Source organism: Aquarana catesbeiana, linkage group LG08 (genome assembly GCF_042186555.1).
Source record: "Aquarana catesbeiana isolate 2022-GZ linkage group LG08, ASM4218655v1, whole genome shotgun sequence".
NCBI lineage: Eukaryota > Metazoa > Chordata > Amphibia > Anura > Ranidae > Aquarana > Aquarana catesbeiana.
This window is the reverse complement of record NC_133331.1, coordinates 290582205-290603417: the sequence shown is the minus strand read 5'-3', so window position 1 is coordinate 290603417 and position 21213 is coordinate 290582205. Positions and strand designations below refer to the sequence as shown.

At 49.2% G+C, this 21213-nt stretch overlaps 1 protein-coding gene across 3 annotated transcripts; it reads right to left on the bottom strand.

Moving 5' to 3' along the window:
• Positions 1–1451: 1451 nt before the first annotated feature.
• On the bottom strand, positions 1452–17886 carry LOC141104697 (uncharacterized). Of its 3 annotated transcripts, none has more exons than XM_073594373.1 (7): positions 17126–17886; positions 11264–11407; positions 11061–11184; positions 10889–10944; positions 10585–10797; positions 10305–10446; positions 1452–7985 (listed from the first exon to the last, which is right to left on the bottom strand). In XM_073594373.1, the coding sequence occupies exons 3-7, from the start codon at positions 11143–11145 to the stop codon at positions 6493–6495; spliced, it is 1989 nt and encodes a 662-aa protein (XP_073450474.1). In that variant the 5' UTR covers positions 11146–11184; positions 11264–11407; positions 17126–17886; the 3' UTR covers positions 1452–6492. The 3 variants fall into 3 exon arrangements, with proteins under 3 accessions (XP_073450474.1, XP_073450476.1, XP_073450475.1); XM_073594375.1 differs by having other exon boundaries at positions 1452–7982; XM_073594374.1 differs by lacking the exon at positions 17126–17886 and adding an exon at positions 17017–17108.
• Positions 17887–21213: the final 3327 nt, after the last annotated feature.

Sequence of the window (21213 nt, the reverse complement as noted above, 5' to 3'; positions counted from 1 at the left end):
TTCCAAACTTTTTTCAAAGAGGACCAGATTTGGTGAAGTGAACATGCGTGAGGGGCGACCATTTAGCCTGACATCCTTTGAACCATTAAAATTCGGTCTAAGTGTGTTCATCTGAGCACTAATACACTGCCCAACAAGAATTCTCCTGCCTTTGTGGCTGTGTGTGGTGAAGAGATGAGCTCGGGCGTGTTATTTAGATATATATCTCTTTTGTGGCCCCCAACTAATCCCCGAGCGCCGCTCAGGACTAAGGACGAGCTCGGGCGTGTTATTTGGATATATCGTATTTATCGGCGTATAACACACACCTTCACTTTAAGAGGGACGTTTCAAGAAAAAAAAGAAAATTTTAAATAAAGAACTGTGAAGCAGAATAAGGGTCAGTGCCCATCCGCAGCCTCACCAGTGCCATGAATGCAGCCTCTGAATGGAGCCTCACCAGTGCCCGAATGCAGCCTTACCAGTGCCATGAATGCAGCCTCTGAATGGAGCCTCACCAGTGCCATGAATGCAGCCTCTGAATAGAGCCTCACCAGTGCCCCAATGCAGCCTCACCAGTGCCATGAATGCAGCCTCTGAATAGAGCCCCAACAGTGCCCGAATGCAGCCTCACCAGTGCCATGAATGCAGCCTCTGAATGGAGCCTCACCAGTCCCATGAATGCAGCCTCTGTATAGAGCCTCACCAGTGCCCGAATGCAGCCTCACCAGTGCCATGAATGCAGCCTCTGAATAGAGCCTCACCAGTGCCATGAATGCAGCCTCTGAATGGAGCCTCACCAGTGCCCAAATGCAGCCTCTGAATGGAGCCTCACCAGTGCCATGAACGCAGCCTCTGAATGGAGCCTCACCAGTGCCATGAACGCAGCCTCTGAATGGAGCCTCACCAGTGCCATGAACGCAGCCTCTGAATGGAGCCTCACCAGTGCCATGAACGCAGCCTCTGAATGGAGCCTCACCAGTGCCATGAACGCAGCCTCTGAATGGAGCCTCACCAGTGCCATGAACGCAGCCTCTGAATGCAGCCTGATCAAGGCCCATCTGCAGCCTTGGAGGGGGGGCGGGATGAGCACCAATAGATTACATACAAGAGAATCTCCTGTTTACTTGGCGGCCTCTTTATTACAAAGTCCCGCCTCCTATGATAGACAGAACAGCCGTCCAATGGCACCCCAGGAGACGTGACTTCCTAATAGGGTCCGTCGAGTAAACCGGAGAGTCTCCTGTACGTAATCTGTCGGCACTAGTTCCGCCTCCCCTCCGAGGCACGATAAATACAGGTAATATATCTTTTGTGGCCCCCGCAGCACTCGGGGATTCGTGGGGGGGGGGGGGGGGGGGGGGCACAAAAGATATAGATATATATATATCCAAATTACCAGCGGGCCGTATGAAACCGGAACACGGGCCTGACTTTGGACATGCCTGAGATACACAAAAGAGAGTCACACACAACATAGATTTTTCTTTATTGCTTGGCTCGTTGAACTAAGCATTTCCATACAACAAACAATTACATTCTAGAAACCTGCTGTCTGTAACTACAACGTCTTACCAATAGCCCTATGCCACTCTAGAAACCACTTGATTTATATCCACTAAATGATGATTGTAAAGTCAACAGTGCAATCAACCTTCTTTTTCAAAATCACAAGCTTGCTGATAGGGAAAAAATATATTATCAAAAAAAATCATTATAATCTATAGGTCAATTTTTCCGGTATAGATGACCTCTGTCTAGTCAGCTGGTGACAAAACATTACAGACGGAGCTTCCACTGTATCTCGAGAGACTGGGCTCAATTCACTACAGGCCAATTATGGGTCAAAATCTGAGCACCAGATCTCACATTGCCAAAATCTTCATCTTTAGCTAGTGTAGGACTGACCACAGAAGGGGACAACCATGGGGTGGTTGGTCAGTTGATCTTTGACTTCATATTTAGCTAGTGTAGGACTGGCCACAGAAGGGGACAACTATGGGGTGGTTGGTCAGTTGATCTTTGACTTAATCTTTAGCTAGTGTAGGACTGGCCACAGAAGGGGAATGACCATGGGGTGGTTGCTCAGTTGATCTTTGGCTTCATCTTTAGCTAGTGTAGAACTGGCTACAGAAAGGGGACAACCATGAGTTGGTTGGTCAGTTGATTTTGATTTCATCTTTAGCTATTGTAGGACTGACCAGAAAAGGGGACTGCCATGGGGTGGTTGGTCAGTTGATCTTTGACTTCAGTAGAGGTTGACATCAAAGCTGGAATTACCAAGACCAAAGTCTCTGGAGATATAAACAGCTTATGAGGAACAATCTTCCTCTAAGCACAAAGAAAAGACTTGTACAAATACAAGCCTGGTCTGTTCTCCAGTATGGCAAAAAGGTTTTCCCTCTTGATCGCTCTACAAAAAGAAGGATCATGGCTCCAAAGAGTCATTAAACTGAAATGAAGAAAACCAAATTATCTGGGGCCATATCCCAATAAACTCACCAGTAGAGGAGCTATTCAAGGTTGTGGAAGGGAGCAAGGTAAAGAAAGGGTCAGGGAGGAGACTAACACAGTGGAGAGATGACATCCAGGTTATGGCAGAATATCAACTTGGCAAAAGACAAGACCAAATGGAAAGTGATGGTGGTAGCAATATTCCAGGTTTGAGCTCAGGAGGTCATGATAGTGCTAATGGTGATGTTCCATATTAACCAGCTATAGGTTAACCACTGACAGTACAGGCCTTCAAGTAAGGGGGGGTAGGAATATGATAACGCAGTGGGAGAAAATTTACTGCATTCAGCTTGTTTTCCTGTCTAAGGGACAGGGCATGGCCATCAAACAGGAACCAAATCCTGGATGTTCCAAGACTACAGGCAAAACCTAAAACGGGTCATTTTGGACAGTTCAGGAGGTGTTTGGGGTGCCCCCACTCAACAGTGCCTTTCTACAAATCTCATTTTTCTTGTAGTTGTTTGGTTGGGTTGCACTTCTGTGGTACTAATGAGGCTCAAGAACAAGCCCATCACCAATCTGGGCAATTCAAAGTCAACATATAATTGGAAAAACACATCAGCATCAAAATATCTGTAGATCCAAAGAGGGACCCAGCAGGAGTTATCTAAAAGGTCTCAAGGTTTCCTATAAAAGTCAGACCTGGTCCCCCAGCCATTCTCCCTATTGCAATGATGGCCAGCAGAAATAATTAGGAGGTGGGACAATGATGGACTTTTCTAAGCGGAGTTAGGAATTGCCCATTATGAACTTTTAACTGAATTTTAAGCTTGGCCCTGTCTCTTTTTGAGCCTTGCTATCGGCCAGACTGCTTATCAGATTAATAGACCAATAGGGGACATTAGGGAGATAAGTGGGGACAGGACCAGAGTTGGCTCTTGTCGGAAAAGTGGAGATTTGCTAGTTACACCAGCTTGCTAAATCTGTAGATCTACTCATCATTTTGACATGGAGAGGAGACCTCTACTTCAGCTTTTTTCCATATATATTTAGTTTGAAGCAGTTTTACTTTAAGACCCTGGATTATCAAAAATTAACAGCTAATGGGCTGAACAGGACTGCAAAAAATCTAGAAGGTAGGTCCTATTCAGGCTGCTCATTACCCAGGGCTTTGTAGAGGTTTGCTCACTTGGTGGTCCTTTATTACCGACTGCTGATATCTCCAAAACATAATCAGATCTCTGCTGAGCTGCCCTTCTTTCTAGAAGAATCATATCCAAATAGTCGCCTCTTAAGATTCTGAATAAACTCTCCACCCCTATAAGATAGCCCCCATTGAACCCTGGCACATTTTCAGTTTGAGATTGCCACTCTTGGACAGGTTGACTTGAGGACTGCCACTTGTCAAAATATTAGTAGCCAAAGGGCTGAACAGGACCATCAAAAGGTGGGCCTTGCCAAGATTTTCCAATGGGGTTTAGTAGCCAGAGGACTGAATAAACTCTCCACCCCTCTTATAAAATTGCCCCTACTGAACCCCATTATATGCCAAGTTTGAAATGGACACGCTTGGACTGGTTGACTTTAAGACCTTCATTTGTCAAAAAAAAAAAAAAAAATTGTAGCCAAAGGCCTGAACAGGACCACCAAAAGGTAAGTTTTTCCAAGATTTTCCAGTGGGGCCTAGTAGACAAAGGACTGAACAGTACCATTAAAAAGGTAGGTCTTGCCAAGATGTTCCACCAGGGTGTGGTAGGACTGAACAGATTTGTCAGAGGTCTTGTCAAGGTCTTCTACTATGGCTTAGTATTCAAAGGACTGAACTGGACCATTAAAAAGAATGTCTTGCCGAGATGTTCCACCAGGGCTTGAAAACCAAGAGGACTGAACAGAACTGTCAAAAGGTAGGTCTTGCCAAGACTTTCCACCAGGGATTGGTAACCAAAAAGACTTAACAGTGCCATTAAAAAGTATGTCTAGCCAAGATTTTCTACCAGGGCCTAGCCAAAGGACTGAACAGAACGGTCAAAGGTAGGTTCTGCCAAGATATTCTACCAGGGCTTTGTAGCTTAAAATGAGCTACTCTTTGGGCCTACAGGAATGTCAATGCTTTCGGCAAGTAAAGTTGAGGCCTCTAAACCCCATCAAGCTTCAGTATGTCCTTTCACACCATCCAAGGAGCGTCTTGCCAAGATTTTCTACTAGGGCTTAGTGGACAAAGGACTTAACTGGGCTATTAAACTGTAGGTCTTGCCAAGATTTTCCATCAGGGCCTAGTAGACAAATGACTGAACAGAACTGTCAAGGGTAGATCTTGCCTAGATTTTATACCAAGGCTTTGTAACTTAAAATGATACTCTTTGGCCCTACAGGACTGTCTATGCCTTTGGCAAGTAAAAACTGAAGACTCTGAACCCCATTAAGCTTTGGTATGTCCTTCCACACCATCAAAGGTGGAACATGCCAAGATACTCTACGAGGCCTTAGTAGCCAAAAGACTGAACAGTGCCACTAAAACGTAGGTGTTGCCAAGATTTACCACCAGGGTGTGGTAGCCAAAAAGGACCAAACAGAAGTGTCAAATGGTAGATCTTGCGTGATATTTTCTACCAGGGCTTTGTAGCTCACTCTTTGGCCCTGCAGAACCATCTATGCCTTCGGCAAGTAAAATTGAAGCCTCTGAACCTCATCAAGTTTCAGTATGGTTCTTCAACACCATCAAAGGTAGGACTTGCCGGGATTTTCTACTAGGGCTTTGTAGCCAAAGAACTGAACTGGGCCATTAAAAAAGAAGGTCTTGCTAAGATTCCCTACCGGGGTTTGGTCGCCAAAAGGACTGAACAAGATTTTCAAAAGGTAGGTCTTGGTAGCCAAAAGGACTGAACAGGACTGCCAAAGGCAAGTCTTGCCAAGACTATCCACCAGGGCTTGGCTGCCAAAAGATTGAACAGTGCCAATAAAAAGAAAGTTTTCCCAAGATATTCCACCAGGGCTTGCTCACCAAAGGAATGAACAGAATTGTCAAAGTAAGGTCTTATGCCGCGTACACACGACCGGACTTTATGGCATACTTTGCCCAGCGGACTTTACGAATGAACGGACTTGCCTACACACGATCAACCAAAGTCCGACGGATTCGTACGTGATGACGTAGGACCAGACTAAAACAAGGAAGTTCATAGCCAGTAGCCAATAGCTGCCCTAGCGTGGCTTTTTGTCCGTCGGACTAGCATACAGACGAGCGGACTTTTCGACCGGACTCCAGTCTGTCGGATAGATTTGAAACATGTTTCAAATCTAAGTCCGTCAAACTTTTGAGAAAACAAAGTCCGCTGGAGCCCACACACGATCGAATTGTCTGACGAAATCCGGTACGCCGGACCAAGTATGCCGTAAAGTCCAATCGTGTGTACGCGGCATTAGGCTGAACAGGACTGTCAAAAGGTAGGCCTTGCCAAGATTTTCCACCAAGGCTTGGTCACCAAAAGATTGAACATTATTGTCAAATACAGGTCTTGGTAGCCAAAGGACTGAAAAGCATTGTCAAAGGTAAGTTTTGTCCTACAGGACTGTGTATGCCTTGGGCAAGTATAACTGAAGCCTCTGAACCCCATCAAGCTTCGGTATGTCCTTCCACACCTCCTATCTCTTAGAAATGGGAAGATTATTTGGATTTATGGTGGTCTTCTCTCCCATCATTCTACATGCTGCGTTTGAGTTGTGCCAATTGTAACTCTTTATTATTACATGCAAATTTCTGAGAGACAAACAAAGAGCAGAAGACCTAGCTTGGAACCTTCCGTGTGGTCAAACCTTTGACTTATACAGTGGTATTACTACACATATTCCTCAGCTCTTAAATCTGAAAAATTAGAAATCTAATCATGAATATTTGAGGACCAAATTTGCCCAGCAGTGACATTAAAGTTCTCATTCGATTACTTGGAGATGATCAACTCTTGAAAACTCTGAAGATCAGTTTTTGAAGAACAGGCCTTTAAGCTTTAGATCTTTCTTGCATATGCTATGAAAAAAACAATAACCCATCCTATAAAAAGGCTAAGAAACATTTTTCGGCCGGCACGAACGGGAGTGGGTTTTATAATGTTTCGTTAAATGTCCTTTCTGTAAGAAGCTTTTCCCGCATTCCGAACAGGAAAACGGCTTCTCGCCGGTGTGAAGCTTCTGATGAGTTTTGAGGCTCGCCTTGTGCGAGAAATGTCTCCCGCACTCCGAACAGGAAAAAGGTTTTTCGCCGGTGTGAACCCGCTGGTGTTCGACAAGCTGCCACTTCTTCAGGAAGGACCTCTCGCACTCCAGGCAGGAGAAAACCTTCTCGCCGTTGTGACGTCTCTGGTGCAGGAGGAGTTCAGATTTGGTTTTGAAGTGCTTCACGCACTCCAGGCAGGAGTAAGGGCGATCGCCCTCGTGGCTTTTCTGGTGTTGAATCAGATATCCTTTTTGGGGGAAACACTTCCCGCACTCCGAGCAGGAAAAAGGGCGCTCGCCCGTGTGGATCCTCTGGTGCGTAAGGAGGTTTCCTTTCCGCGAGAAAGATTTGCCGCACTCCGGACAGGTATAAGGTCGCTCGCCCGTGTGACTCCTCTGGTGGATAAGAAGGTGTCCCTTCTGCAAAAAACATCTGTTGCACTCCGAACAGGAAAAGATCTCCTGGCCCGTGTGACCTCTCCGGTGTATACCAAGTTCATATTTCGTTTCGAATGATTTCCCGCACTCCGCACACGCCAACGAACCTTCATCTGAGTGAAGCTTCAGATGCTGCGAAAGAGAAGATCTTTGGCTGAACCGTTTGCCGCATTCTGTGCAGCAAAAAGGCTGCTCGCCCGTGTGGGTTTTCTGGTGACTGATGAAGGTACTCTTCCACGTAAAGCCTTTCCCGCACTCTTCGCACGTGTACGGCAATTTGTCCAAGTGGCTCCTTTGGTGTATGGTGAGGATATCTTTCCGCGTAAAACATTTCCCGCACACAGGGCACTGGAAGGGGGTCTCGCCGGTGTGAACCCTCAGATGTCCCTTCAGAACGCTTTTATCCTTAAAACGTTGACCGCACTCCGGGCAAGGATAAGGCCTCTCGCCGGTGTGAACTCTCATATGATGAACAAGCATGAACTTCTCGGTGAAAGACTTCCCGCACTCCGAGCACGAATAGGGCCGCACGCCAATGTGATACATCCGATGCCTAAAAAGCCGCGATCTGGACGTAAAAGCTTTTCCGCACTGCGCGCACGAGAAAGGGGTGTCGCCTCTGTGAAGTCTGAGATGTGCCATCAGGTGGCTCTTCAATTTAAAACATCGAGAGCACTCCGAGCATGAGTGGGGCCTCTCGTTTGTGTGATTCCTCATATGTCTGGTAAACTGCGATCTCTTTTGGAAAGATTTGCCACACTCTTTACACGTGTGGGGCCACACTTCAACGTGACGTCTTTGATGTCTGGTAAAATCTGCCTCTGATGTGAAGAATTTCCCGCACTCTGAACATAAAAATGAATGTTCCCCTGGGTGTGTCTTCTCATTGGCACCATGTCTATCTGCTGGTAAAAAAAAAGAATTATTGAAATACATTCAAGTATATTGTAGGGCTGAAACAACTAATCGATTAATCGACAACTAATTGATTATGAAATCAATTACTATTTTCATCAATAGATTAATCGGCCAGTAACATAATGGGGTTAAAAATAATAAAATTAGCCTTTTATAGTACAAAAAAGAGCAAATAATCACTACTATAAATATTACTTTCACTGTTCTACGGTAAGAAAATGAACCCCTTACAGTAGTGAATATTTGCTCTTTTTGTACTATAAAAGGGCTAATTTGAGTTTTTTTAACCCCATTATGTTACTAAACGTCTTAGACCTGGTTCACATCTACGTGTTTTTTGGTGCTTTTTGCAGAAACGCACTACAGTTCATTTAACATGGTTTTCTATGGGACACGTTCACATCTATGCTTTTTTTCAGCCACTGCGTATTTGGAAAGAGTCGACTTTTTTTTTTTTTAACGCAAAACAGTGCTTTTTTGGTTCAATATACTTCAATGCAGAAGCTGCAAAAAAGCATGTAATGCGTTTTTGCAGCAATTTGTATTTTTTAATCTGCCCAACAAAACAAATTGGCCAAAAAACTGTATTTCTCTTCTAATAGTATATATCTCTCCTCTAATAGTATATACAGTATATCTCCCCTCTAATAGTATATACAGTATATCTCTCCTCTAATAGTATATACAGTATATCTCCTCTAATAGTATATACAGTATATCTCCCCTCTAATAGTATATCTCCTCTAATAGTGTATACAGTATATCTCCTCTAATAGTGTATACAGTATATCTCTCCTCTAATAGTGTATACAGTATATCTCTCCTCTAATAGTGTATACAGTATATCTCTCCTCTAATAGTGTATACAGTATATCTCTCCTCTAATAGTGTATACAGTATATCTCTCCTCTAATAGTGTATACAGTATATCTCTCCTCTAATAGTGTATACAGTATATCTCTCCTCTAATAGTGTATACAGTATATCTCTCCTCTAATAGTGTATACAGTATATCTCTTCTGTCTGTTATTCTCAGAGTGGATTCAATATTTTGCTCCCTAACCATATAGTTGGTTGTTTATATTTACCACGGCATAGAGATATTTAAGAATAAATTGCTTTTTTTTTAAAAAACTTTACATATTAACTAAATTATACACCACACTTTTTTTTTTTAAGGTTATTAACCGATTAATCGAAACAATAAATCGATCAACTAATCGATTATGAAAATAATCGTTAGTTGCAGCCCTAGTATATTGACCTATTACAGAATTGTTTTTACCGATCTCTTCAGGTTTGTTGGGAACATGATGTTATATTGAGGAATGGAGATGGACCTTTCATATGGTGTACAGTATCTACTCCTCATTTGTTGGGAACATGACATTATATTGAGGAATGGAGATGGACCTTTCATATGGTGTACAGTATCTACTCCTCATTTGTTGGGAACTTGACAATGTTATATTGAGGAATGGAGACCTTTCATATGGGGGTACAGCAGTGGTTCTCAACCTCAGTCCTCAAGTACCCCCAACATGCAAGGTTTTCCTATATCTTGCACAGGTACTTTAAATCTGAGTCAACGGCTTGGTATTTAGGACAGCTATTCTATCCAAGTTAAATTCCCAAAACATGGCCTGTTGGGGGTACTTGAGGACCGAGGTTGAGAACCACTGGTGTACAGTATCTCCTCATTTGTTGAGAACATGACATTATATTGAGGAATGGAGATGGACCTTTCATATGGTGTACAATATCTCCTCCTCATTTGTTGGGAACATGACGTTATATTGAGGAATGGAGATGGACCTTTCATATGGTGTACAGTATCTCCTCCTCATTTGTTGGGAACATGACGTTATATTGAGGAATGGAGATGGACCTTTCATATGGTGTACAGTATCTCCTCCTCATTTGTTGGGAACATGACATTATATTGAGGAATGGAGATGGACCTTTCATATGGTGTACAGTATCTCTTCATTTGTTGGGAACATGACATTATATTGAGGAATGGAGATGGACCTTTCATATGGTGTACAGTATCTCCACCTCATTTGTTGGGAACATGACATTATATTGAGGAATGGAGATGGACCTTTCATATGGTGTACAGTATCTCTTCATTTGTTGGGAACATGACGTTATATTGAGGAATGGATATGGACCTTTCATATGGTGTACAGTATCTCCTCCTCCTTTGTTGGGAATTTCACGTTATATTGAGGAAGGAAACACAGACTCTCAGAAAATGAAGTATATACTGCAAATGGTTTTTCCTGTATTTAGAATTTGTTTACCTGAACTGCTATCCAGAGAAGATTCCTCCTCCTTAATTACCACCAAAGTTCCATCCTCCTTTGGAGACTGTTGATCATCCTTCACATATGGCTTTCCTTCTTCCTCTTTCACCTCAGCCTTTATATCCGTGTGGTCTTCATTCTGAGACAATAAAATGATACAAAATAACATATTCAACATATAAGAATTGTGACACCGCATAGAAGAACATTAGCTTGTAGGATCAACTCAAGAGTTTTGAGGCACTTTCACGCCTTAAAAACGCTCAGTCCAGTTTACCTGATAATGATGCGCATAGTTGTGACCTTCTTGTGTACCATCCAAAGAATGAGAAAGACTAGGACAGCTCTCTGAAGGATTTTTGTCAACAGATGGTTCCGTCATGTTGAGATCCTTGTGTCCTTCTAAAAACTTCTCCATCACACCAACCTCATCCTCCTCCTCTTTGATCTCTTCTTTGACAGCAACATTCAAATTGCTTAGGCTTCCACTCTGAATATATAATGAAAACAATCTTAAATGTAACAGTGCAACTCCTATTAAGGGCGTAACATGACTATTAATGGATTCGTTAACCACCTACCTGATGATGGTGAGGGATGGTGTTAGCTTCTGGTGGGTTCCCATTACTGGATCCATCTGTAGGAAACACACACACTGACTGAATACATTGTTTCTATGTGTTTATCAGATGATGGGGGATCTAGGTGGACCCTCCGTACTGCTCTCTCCTTTACAATAAAGTCTCCTCTTACCCGGTGATGTGAGGGGCGGCTGATTGTCCATCATGATGTCCTTGTAGAGATCCTTGTGTCCTTCTAAATACTCCCACTCCTCCATGGAGAAATAGACAGTGACATCCTGACACCTTATAGGAACCTGACACACACAATGATACAGTCACCATCCAGACACATCCCTTGTCTGTTACTGGATAATGTCCCAGAATTCTCCTCACCTCTCCTGTCAGCAGCTCAGCGATCTTGTTGGTGACCTTGGGAATGTTTTTTGTTGGTGTTCCTCTCAGGTATCAGGGAGCGAGGTGGAAATGGCACATGGGAGATGACTGTTGAATATCTGCCTTCTTCACTCCTTCATAATACTGCATAAAAGGAAATCGTAACAATTTAAATTTTCACTGAAGTGGAGCTTTAGACAGATGTTAATTAGCAAATCAGTACAAATAATGTGGTCAACCATAGCAACCACACAAAAAAAAGACAAAATCTAAATTCGACTCTAGTTCAAGGCTGGATGCCACAACATTATAAGTGAAAGACCTTGAGAAAGTCCGGGAGGGACGCAACTCGTCAGGCGGGAGTGATATGATCACGTTGTACGAGGCGCCATCTTGGATTTCCAAGAGGAGTGTATACTGAAATAGTATCTCTGTGGATGTTCTGCTTTTTATTATATCAAGAAATAATAGGTGCATTTTCCACCTTGTAATCAAAAAATCAAACGGTTTTATGCTATGGAACCGTTTTTCCGATTTCATGCCTTACCGGAGATTGAAGCAAATTTTAAAGGTAGATGCCAGTTGGTGTGTACATGTGGACAACCATTCACCCGGGAGGAGCAGTTTTATTATTTATAAGCGCTGTTGACCTCTTATTTATAAAAACAGTGAGGTCCATCACTCAAGGTGAGAGCACATCTTAAGTGGCACGGTGGTGGTGTGGTGCACAGTATCTGGGGGTCATCGTTTAAAGTCACATTAAGGATTTTCAGCTGACATCTTGGGGACCTCAAGCCCAAGCCTTCCAAATAGCACCGCATGAGTCTCTACTCTTGACCTTGGTGAGCCAATGTCCCAAAACTCCTTAATGAAACCATTATGCCAATTTGGAGAGCCCACCAGTGTGGCACAGGTTACTCACCCTCCGTCTCTGCCCCGTCCTGTTCTGGACAGTGCAGGTGGACAATACAACAAAGAAAGCTACAAGTGTAAAACTCTTCAGGTTTGTTTACACTTGATTCAACTTTAACACACATTAAAGAACCTAGAGCTGGTAACCCCCAGCTCTGCCCATCCCCCACTCGGTGGTAACCCCCAGCTCTGCCCATCCCTCACTCGGTGGTAACCCCCAGCTCTGCCCATCCCCCACTCGGTGGTAACCCCCAGCTCTGCCCATCCCTCACTCGGTGGTAACCCCCAGCTCTGCCCATCCCTCACTCGGTGGTAACCCCCAGCTCTGCCCATCCCTCACTCGGTGGTAACCCCCAGCTCTGCCCATCCCTCACTCGGTGGTAACCCCCAGCTCTGCCCATCCCTCACTCGGTGGTAACCCCCAGCTCTGCCCATCCCTCACTCGGTGGTAACCCCCAGCTCTGCCCATCCCTCACTCGGTGGTAACCCCAAGCTCTGCCCATCCCTCACTCGGTGGTAACCCCCAGCTCTGCCCATCCCTCACTCGGTGGTAACCCCCAGCTCTGCCCATCCCTCACTCGGTAGTAACCCTAGCAATGCTGATCCCCAACGTGTGTCTGGCATGTTACCATAGAGTTGGATGGAAGAAGCTGAGATGCTTCAAAACATGTGACTTCATGTTTAGATAATGTGAGGAACTCTGTGCGCTGTCCATATTATCAATTGCAGATGCTTTATGAGGCGTTTCGGGAGTTAAAAAACGAGCCTCAGACACCTGGATTTAATGCCAGTGTGAACAGGGCCTGGCCCCATCCTACGCGTTACGTCATGGGTGCTCAACCTGTGGCCATCCAGCTGTTGCGGAACTACAAGTCCCATGAGGCATTGCAAGGCCAGCTTTACTCTGCGGGTTAATAAAACAAAGGATGGAGAAGTAACTGAAGGGTCAATGCTGCTAAGAGTTGGGGTTTAAAGAAGTCCTCGCCCCAAACTGAAGTCCAGGGGGAAGAAGATTTGGGAACCAGGGTGTCAAATCACCGCAAACTCATCTGATTGGCCAGATGACAGAGGAGCAGAGCCCCCCCACAGATGACAGAGGAGCAGAGCTGAGCCCCCACACAGATGACAGAGGAGCCCCCCACAGAGGAGCAGAGCCCCCCCCCCCCCCACAGATGACAGAGGAGCAGAGCTGAACCCCCCCCCACAGATGACAGAGGAGCAGAGCTGAGCCCCCCCACAGATGACAGAGGAGCAGAGCTGAGCCCCCCCCACAGATGACAGAGGAGCAGAGCTGAGCCCCCCCCCCCCCCCACATGACAGAGGAGCAGAGCTGAGCCCCCCCCCCACATGACAGAGGAGCAGAGCTGAGCCCCCCCCCCCCCACAGATGACAGAGCTGAGTCCCCCACAGAGGAGCAGAGCTGAGCCCCCCCCCCCCAGATGACAGAGGAGCAAAGCCCCCCCCCCAGATGACAGAGGAGCAGAGCCCCCCCACAGATGACAGAGGAGCAGAGCTGAGCCCCCACACAGATGACAGAGGAGCCCCCCACAGAGGAGCAGAGCCCCCCCCCCCACAGATGACAGAGGAGCAGAGCTGAACCCCCCCCACAGATGACAGAGGAGCAGAGCTGAGCCCCCCACAGATGACAGAGGAACAGAGCTGAGCCCCCCCCCCCCCCCCCCACAGATGACAGAGCTGAGTCCCCCACAGAGGAGCAGAGCTGAGCCCCCCCCCCCAGATGACAGAGGAGCTGAGCCCCCCCACAGATGACAGAGGAGCTGAGCCCCCCCACAGATGACAGAGGAGCAGAGCTGAGCCCCCCCCCACAGATGACAGAGGAGCAGAGCTGAGCCCCCACACAGATGACATAGGAGCAGAGCTGAGCCCCCCCCACAGATGACAGAGGAGCAGAGCTGAGCCCCCCCCACAGATGACAGAGGAGCTGAGCCCCCCCCACAGATGACAGAGGAGCAGAGCTGAGCCCCCCCCCCAGATGACAGAGGAGCAAAGCCCCCCCCCCCAGATGACAGAGGAGCAGAGCCCCCCCACAGATGACAGAGGAGCAGAGCCCCCCCACAGATGACAGAGGAGCAGAGCTGAGCCCCCACACAGATGACAGAGGAGCCCCCCACAGAGGAGCAGAGCCCCCCCCCCCACAGATGACAGAGGAGCAGAGCTGAAACCCCCCCCACAGATGACAGAGGAGCAGAGCTGAGCCCCCCACAGATGACAGAGGAGCAGAGCTGAGCCCCCCCCCCCCCCCCCCCACAGATGACAGAGCTGAGTCCCCCACAGAGGAGCAGAGCTGAGCCCCCCCCACAGATGACAGAGGAGCAGAGCTGAGCCCCCCCCCCCCACAGATGACAGAGGAGCAGAGCTGAGCCCCCCCCCCCCCACAGATGACAGAGGAGCAGAGCTGAGCCCCCCCCCCCCCCACAGATGACAGAGGAGCAGAGCTGAGCCCCCCCCCACAGATGACAGAGGAGCAGAGCTGAGCCCCCCCCCACAGATGACAGAGGAGCAGAGCTGAGCCCCCCCCCCCCCACAGATGACAGAGGAGCAGAGCTGAGCCCCCCCACCCCCCCACAGATGACAGAGGAGCAGAGCTGAGCCCCCCCACCCCCCCACAGATGACAGAGGAGCAGAGCTGAGCCCCCCCACCCCCCCACAGATGACAGAGGAGCAGAGCTGAGCCCCCCCCCCCCCACAGATGACAGAGGAGCAGAGCTGAGCCCCCCCCCCCACAGATGACAGAGGAGCAGAGCTGAGCCCCCCCCCCCACAGATGACAGAGGAGCAGAGCTGAGCCCCCCCCCCCACAGATGACAGAGGAGCAGAGCCCCCCCCCCCCCACAGATGACAGAGGAGCAGAGCTGAGCCCCCCCCCACAGATGACAGAGGAGCAGAGCTGAGCCCCCCCCCCCACAGATGAAAGAGGAGCAGAGCTGAGCCCCCCCACCCCACAGATGACAGAGGAGCAAAGCCCCCCCCCCCAGATGACAGAGGAGCAGAGCCCCCCCCCCCACAGATGACAGAGGAGCAGAGCTGAGCCCCCTCCCCCCCCCAGATGACAGAGGAGCTGAGCCCCCCCCCAGATGACAGAGGAGCAGAGCTGAGCCCCCCCCCCCCCAGATGACAGAGGAGCTGAGCCCCCCCCCAGATGACAGAGGAGCAAAGCCCCCCCCCCAGATGACAGAGGAGCAGAGCCCCCCCACAGATGACAGAGGAGCAGAGCTGAGCCCCCCCCCACAGAGGAGCAGAGCTGAGCCCCCCCCCCCCAGATGACAGAGGAGCTGAGCCCCCCCACAGATGACAGAGGAGCAGAGCTGAGCCCCCCCCACAGATGACAGAGGAGCAGAGCTGAGCCCCCCCACCCCCCCACAGATGACAGAGGAGCAGAGCTGAGCCCCCCCACCCCCCCACAGATGACAGAGGAGCAGAGCTGAGCCCCCCCCCCCACAGATGACAGAGGAGCAGAGCTGAGCCCCCCCCCCCCCCCCAGATGACAGAGGAGCTGAGCCCCCCCCCAGATGACAGAGGAGCAAAGCCCCCCCCCCAGATGACAGAGGAGCAGAGCCCCCCCCCCAGATGACAGAGGAGCAGAGCCCCCCCACAGATGACAGAGGAGCAGAGCCCCCCCACAGATGACAGAGGAGCAGAGCTGAGCCCCCCCCCACAGAGGAGCAGAGCTGAGCCCCCCCCCCCCCAGATGACAGAGGAGCTGAGCCCCCCCACAGATGACAGAGGAGCAGAGCTGAGCCCCCCCCACAGATGACAGAGGAGCAGAGCTGAGCCCCCCCACCCCCCCCACAGATGACAGAGGAGCAGAGCTGAGCCCCCCCACCCCCCCACAGATGACAGAGGAGCAGAGCCCCCCCACAGATGACAGAGGAGCAGAGCCCCCCCACAGATGACAGAGGAGCAGAGCCCCCCCACAGATGACAGAGGAGCAAAGCCCCCCCCCCCCAGATGACAGAGGAGCAGAGCCCCCCCACAGATGACAGAGGAGCAGAGCCCCCCCACAGATGACAGAGGAGCAGAGCTGAGCCCCCCCCCACAGAGGAGCAGAGCTGAGCCCCCCCCCCCCCCAGATGACAGAGGAGCTGAGCCCCCCCACAGATGACAGAGGAGCAGAGCTGAGCCCCCCCCACAGATGACAGAGGAGCAGAGCTGAGCCCCCCCACCCCCCCCACAGATGACAGAGGAGCAGAGCTGAGCCCCCCCACCCCCCCACAGATGACAGAGGAGCAGAGCTGAGCCCCCCCACCCCCCCACAGATGACAGAGGAGCAGAGCTGAGCCCCCCCACCCCCCCACAGATGACAGAGGAGCAGAGCTGAGCCCCCCCCCCCCCACAGATGACAGAGGAGCAGAGCTGAGCCCCCCCCCACAGATGACAGAGGAGCAGAGCTGAGCCCCCCCCCACAGATGACAGAGGAGCAGAGCTGAGCCCCCCCCCCACAGATGACAGAGGAGCAGAGCTGAGCCCCCCACAGATGACAGAGGAGCAGAGCTGAGCCCCCCCCCCACAGATGACAGAGGAGCAGAGCTGAGCCCCCCCCCCCCACAGAGGAACAAATCAATGAACAATGTGAAGTCCTCCATGGTTGGTCGCTCACATGAAGGTCCTTTAGCACCCCCAACCAGTCCTCACATCCCTCCCCCTCCCCCACTCCTCCTCCTATCCCTCTAGGCCGGTCTCCGGTCTCCGGTCTCCGGTCTCCGGTCTCCGGTCTCTGGTCTCTAGTCTCTGGTCTCTAGGCCGGTTTCTAGGCCGGTCTCCGGTCTCGGCCCTTCACTGTCACCATTTCCTGAAATCTCCATGTTTGGCCAAAGTCAGAACCTGGAATTGTGTTCCTCACATCTCCACCATTCACTGCGATATATTCATGTCCGTCCAATCACAGATTATACCCGGGGGGAGGGGAGGATATAAAAGAAGATCTCATTACCTCCTCTACAGACTCTTCCAGAGATGTCTTCTCCACTCCGCCAACCCCACCATTCCCTACTTCCTGTGTCTTCTCACACCGCCATCTCATGGACAAACTACAAACTGCAGCCAAGCTTCTTCTTCTTTTTTAACCCCCCCAGTGCCTGAACCTTTTTCTCTTTAAATTCCCCCGACTCCCAGAGTGTTTTATTTTTATTTTTTCATTTTTGGTGGTGTCTACCTTTGAGAGTTTGTAGTCTACTATAACATATATTTTGGGCACGGCCAGTAATTTGGTAGCAAATTTGCATACACATTTTTTATATAATTATATTTTATACATTTTATCGACATTTATACATTTAAAATATTTTATCACTCGTATTTCCTTTTTTTTTTTAATTGGAAATAAATACTAAAATATCTGGGGAAACAAATGCATTTTGCTGTCATTATTCACAATGCAATAACTAAAAACAAAAACAAAATAATAAAATACTCCTGCACCGCCTCTATATAGCTTTTTCCTCTATACATTTTTTGTTCCTATATTTTCCTAACACAACTTGTTCCCACCAGGGGGCGGCTGATACTCAATTTTTCTTCGAAAGGGGAGGCCGTGGCCCCCCCCAGGCCACAACTCAGCCATAGGGTTGCCACCTCATCCCTTTAAAACCAAACACATATGAATTACACGGGTTCTGTGGCTGATTAAGGTGGTCATTAAACTCGGTGTCTTATCTGCATTAAATTAGGGATGAGGTGGCAACCCTACCCAGCCAGCCAGACACCCCCCAGCCAGCCAGCCCACCAACCACCCCCAGTGCTTGCTTGCTCATCGCCCCCCCATCGCTCAATTGCCACATCGCCCCCTGCCAGCCCCGCACTTCCAGGTCACGGCTTTGGCAGCTTCCCCCCCCCTGCGTCTCCTTCCGAGTCTCGGCGGTCGCTTCTCCTCCCGGGCCAATCAGGACTTAGGACTTGCGGCCAACCGGGTCTTAGGACTACTGGCCAATCGAGTTTCAGGACCTGTTTCCTGATTGGCCGTGAAGGAGAAACGGGAAGGCATTGGCAAATATTAATTCACTAATGTCACGCAACTGGGTGGGCTCCGGGCGCCCCCCAAGCCCACCCTTTTTTGAAGCAAATTAGAGCCTCAGCCTTTAATCACATGCTTCGAAAAAAAACCAAAAACATTGGAATCCATGCGTTTGGCGCCCTGCATAGATTAGGGGCTGGGGTGCATGGATTAGGGGGGCTTGTGCACTGTGGTCACACGGGCGCCGCCCTCCCATCCATGCGCCTGGCTCCTTTCAGGACGCCCGGACACATGGATTCCTATGGCGGGGGCAGGAGGGGGTGGTACTTTTTGAAGCAGCTGATTAGAAGCAGAGGCTCTAATAGGCTTCAAAATAGGGTGGGCTCGGGGCGCAGAGAGTGCGCCCTAACCCCACCAAATTGTGTGACGATAGCGAATTCATTTTCAATATTTCCACACTAACCGTCCTCTCTGCCAATAAGGAGGCAGGGAGTCAGACCTGCTTCCTGTTTGGCCAAAGCGCAGGGCAACCCTATTGGATGCCTGGCGCTTATGGGGGATGTATAAGGCAAGTAGCGGTATACGTAGAATAGTAGGGGGGCGGTACTCGGTGGCGGTGATGGAGCGATGTACAGCCCCCGGATGATGGCACCAGAGGAAAGTGGTCCGTGTCCCCGGGAGGAGAGCCCAGGGGGGAGGAGGAGGAGGAGGACGGTCCGGCAGACACAGGCTGTCTGTCCTCCAGAGACAGGTTTGCAGAGGGCGGCGGAGGGGGACCGGGCTGAGCGGAGACCATGTCTTTATGGACCTTGCTTTGTGCACTGGTCCAAATCATTTGGTGGAGGGGGGATTATGGTGTGGAGTTGTTTTTCAGGGGTTGGACTTGGCCCCGTAGTTTCAGTGAAGGGAACTGTTAAGGCGTCAGCATACCAAGACATTTTGGACAATTTCATGCTCCCAACGGTGGCGTTCCTGTTATGACTGGATGTCATATGACGTCTTTCAAACCAAGCCGCTTGTGTGCGCCCCGCGGGGGGCGTGCAGCGCGGCGATCGGTAGTGCGGTGTGTCGCTCTGACACACTGCACCTCCAACCGCAGTAAAGAGCCTATGAGGTGTCCAATCACAGCTCATCACAGCGTAACTAGGAAGTGCCGGTTATTGGCATTCCTCTATTCACTGCTGAAAGAGCGTAAGGAGAGGAGAGACGATAAGCGTCTCTTCTGACAGGGGGGTCTGCACTGATAATCAGGTTATCAGTGCAGCTCCATCAGTGGTGCCCATCAGTACCACCTATCAGTGCTGCTTATCAGTACACATCAGTGCCACCTATCAGTGCTGCTTATCAGTACACATCTGTGCCACCTATCAGTGCTGCTTATCAGTACACATCAGTGCCACCTATCAGTGCTGCTTATCAGTACACATCTGTGCCACCTATCAGTGCTGCTTATCAGTACACATCAGTGCCACCTATCAGTGCTGCTTATCAGTACACATCAGTGCCACCTATCAGTGCTGCTTATCAGTACACATCTGTGCCGCCTATCAGTGCCTATTATTGCTGCCTATCAGTGCCACCTATCAGTGCCTATAAAGGCTGCTCATCAGTGCCCATCAATAACACCTATCAGTACCCATCAATGACACCTACCAGTGCCCATCAGTGCTGCCTATCAGTGCCTATAAAGGCTGCTCATCAGTACCCATCAATGACACCTACCAGTGCCCATCAGTGCTGCCTATCAGTGCCTATAAAGGCTGCTCATCAGTACCCATCAATGACACCTACCAGTGCCCATCAGTGCTGCCTATCAGTGCCAATAACGGCTGCCCATCGTGCCACCTATCAGTGCCCATCAGTGCCGCCTATTAGTGCCCATAAAGGCTTCCCACCAGTGATGCCTTTCAGTGCAACCTATCAGTACCATCTATCAGTGCCCATTAGTGCCGCCTATCAGTACACATCAGAGCCGCCTATCAGTACCCATTATTGCTGCTTATCAGTGCCATCTATCAGTGCCGCATATAAATGCCCATGAGTGCTGCCTATAAGTGCCATCAGTGCCACCTATCAGTACCACCTATCGGTGCCCATCAGTGCCGCCTATCAGTGCTCATCTGTGACACCAATCAGTGCCCATAATGGCTGCCTATCAGTGCCCATCAGTGCTGCCTATCACTGCCATTAAAGGCTGCATATCAGTGCCCATCAGTGCCGCCTATAAGTGCTCATAAAGGCTTCCCAACAATGCCACCTATCAGTGGCGCCAATCTGTGCCCATAAAGGCTGCATATCAGTGCCCATCAGTGCCACCTATCAGTGCCCATCAGTGCTGCCTATCAGTGCCCATCAGTGCTACCTATCAGTGCCCACAATGCCCATCAGTGCTGTCTATTAGTGCCCATCAGTGCCACCTATCAGTGCCCATCAGTGCCGCCTATTAGTGCCCATCAGTGCTACCTATCAGTGCCCACAGTGCCCATCAGTGCCGTCTATTAGTGCCCATCAGTGCTACCTATCAGTGCCCATCAGTGCCCATCAGTGCTACCTATCAGTGCCCACAGTGCCCATCAGTGCCATCTATTAGTGCCCATCAGTGCTATCTATCAGTGCCCACAGTGCCCATCAGTGCCGTCTATTAGTGCCCATCAGTGCTATCTATCAGTGCCATAAGTGCAGCTTCATCAGTGCCGCCTATCAGTGCCCATAAGTGCAGCCTCATCAGTGCCCATCAGTGCCACCCATCAGTGCAGCCTCATTAGTGAAGGAGAAAAATTACTTATTTTCAAAATTTTATAGCAGAAAGGAAGAAAATCTTTATTTTTTCAAAATTTCCTGTCTTTTTTTATTTGTTTAGCAAAATTGATTAAATACAACCAAAAGAAAGCTCTATTTGTGTGAAAAAAATGATAAAAATGCCATATGGGTACAGCGTTGCATGACTGTGTAATTGTCATTCAAAGTGTGACAGCGCTGAAAATTGGCCTGGGTAGGAAGGGGGTGAAATTGCCCAGTGTTGAAGTGGTTAATCTCGAGGTACACCATAGGATAGGAAAAGTGATAAG

Excerpts from the sequence above, each read along its gene's own strand:
- LOC141104697 (XM_073594373.1), bottom strand. The coding sequence starts at position 11,145 with ATGGAGGAGTGGGAGTATTTAGAAGGACACAAGGATCTCTACAAGGAC. Across the intron at positions 10,945-11,060 it reads GCCGCCCCTCACATCACCGG|ATGGATCCAGTAATGGGAAC; the intron begins GTAAGAGGAGAC and ends TGTTTCCTACAG. Across the intron at positions 7,986-10,304 it reads TTCTCTGGATAGCAGTTCAG|CAGATAGACATGGTGCCAAT; the intron begins GTAAACAAATTC and ends TTTTTTTACCAG.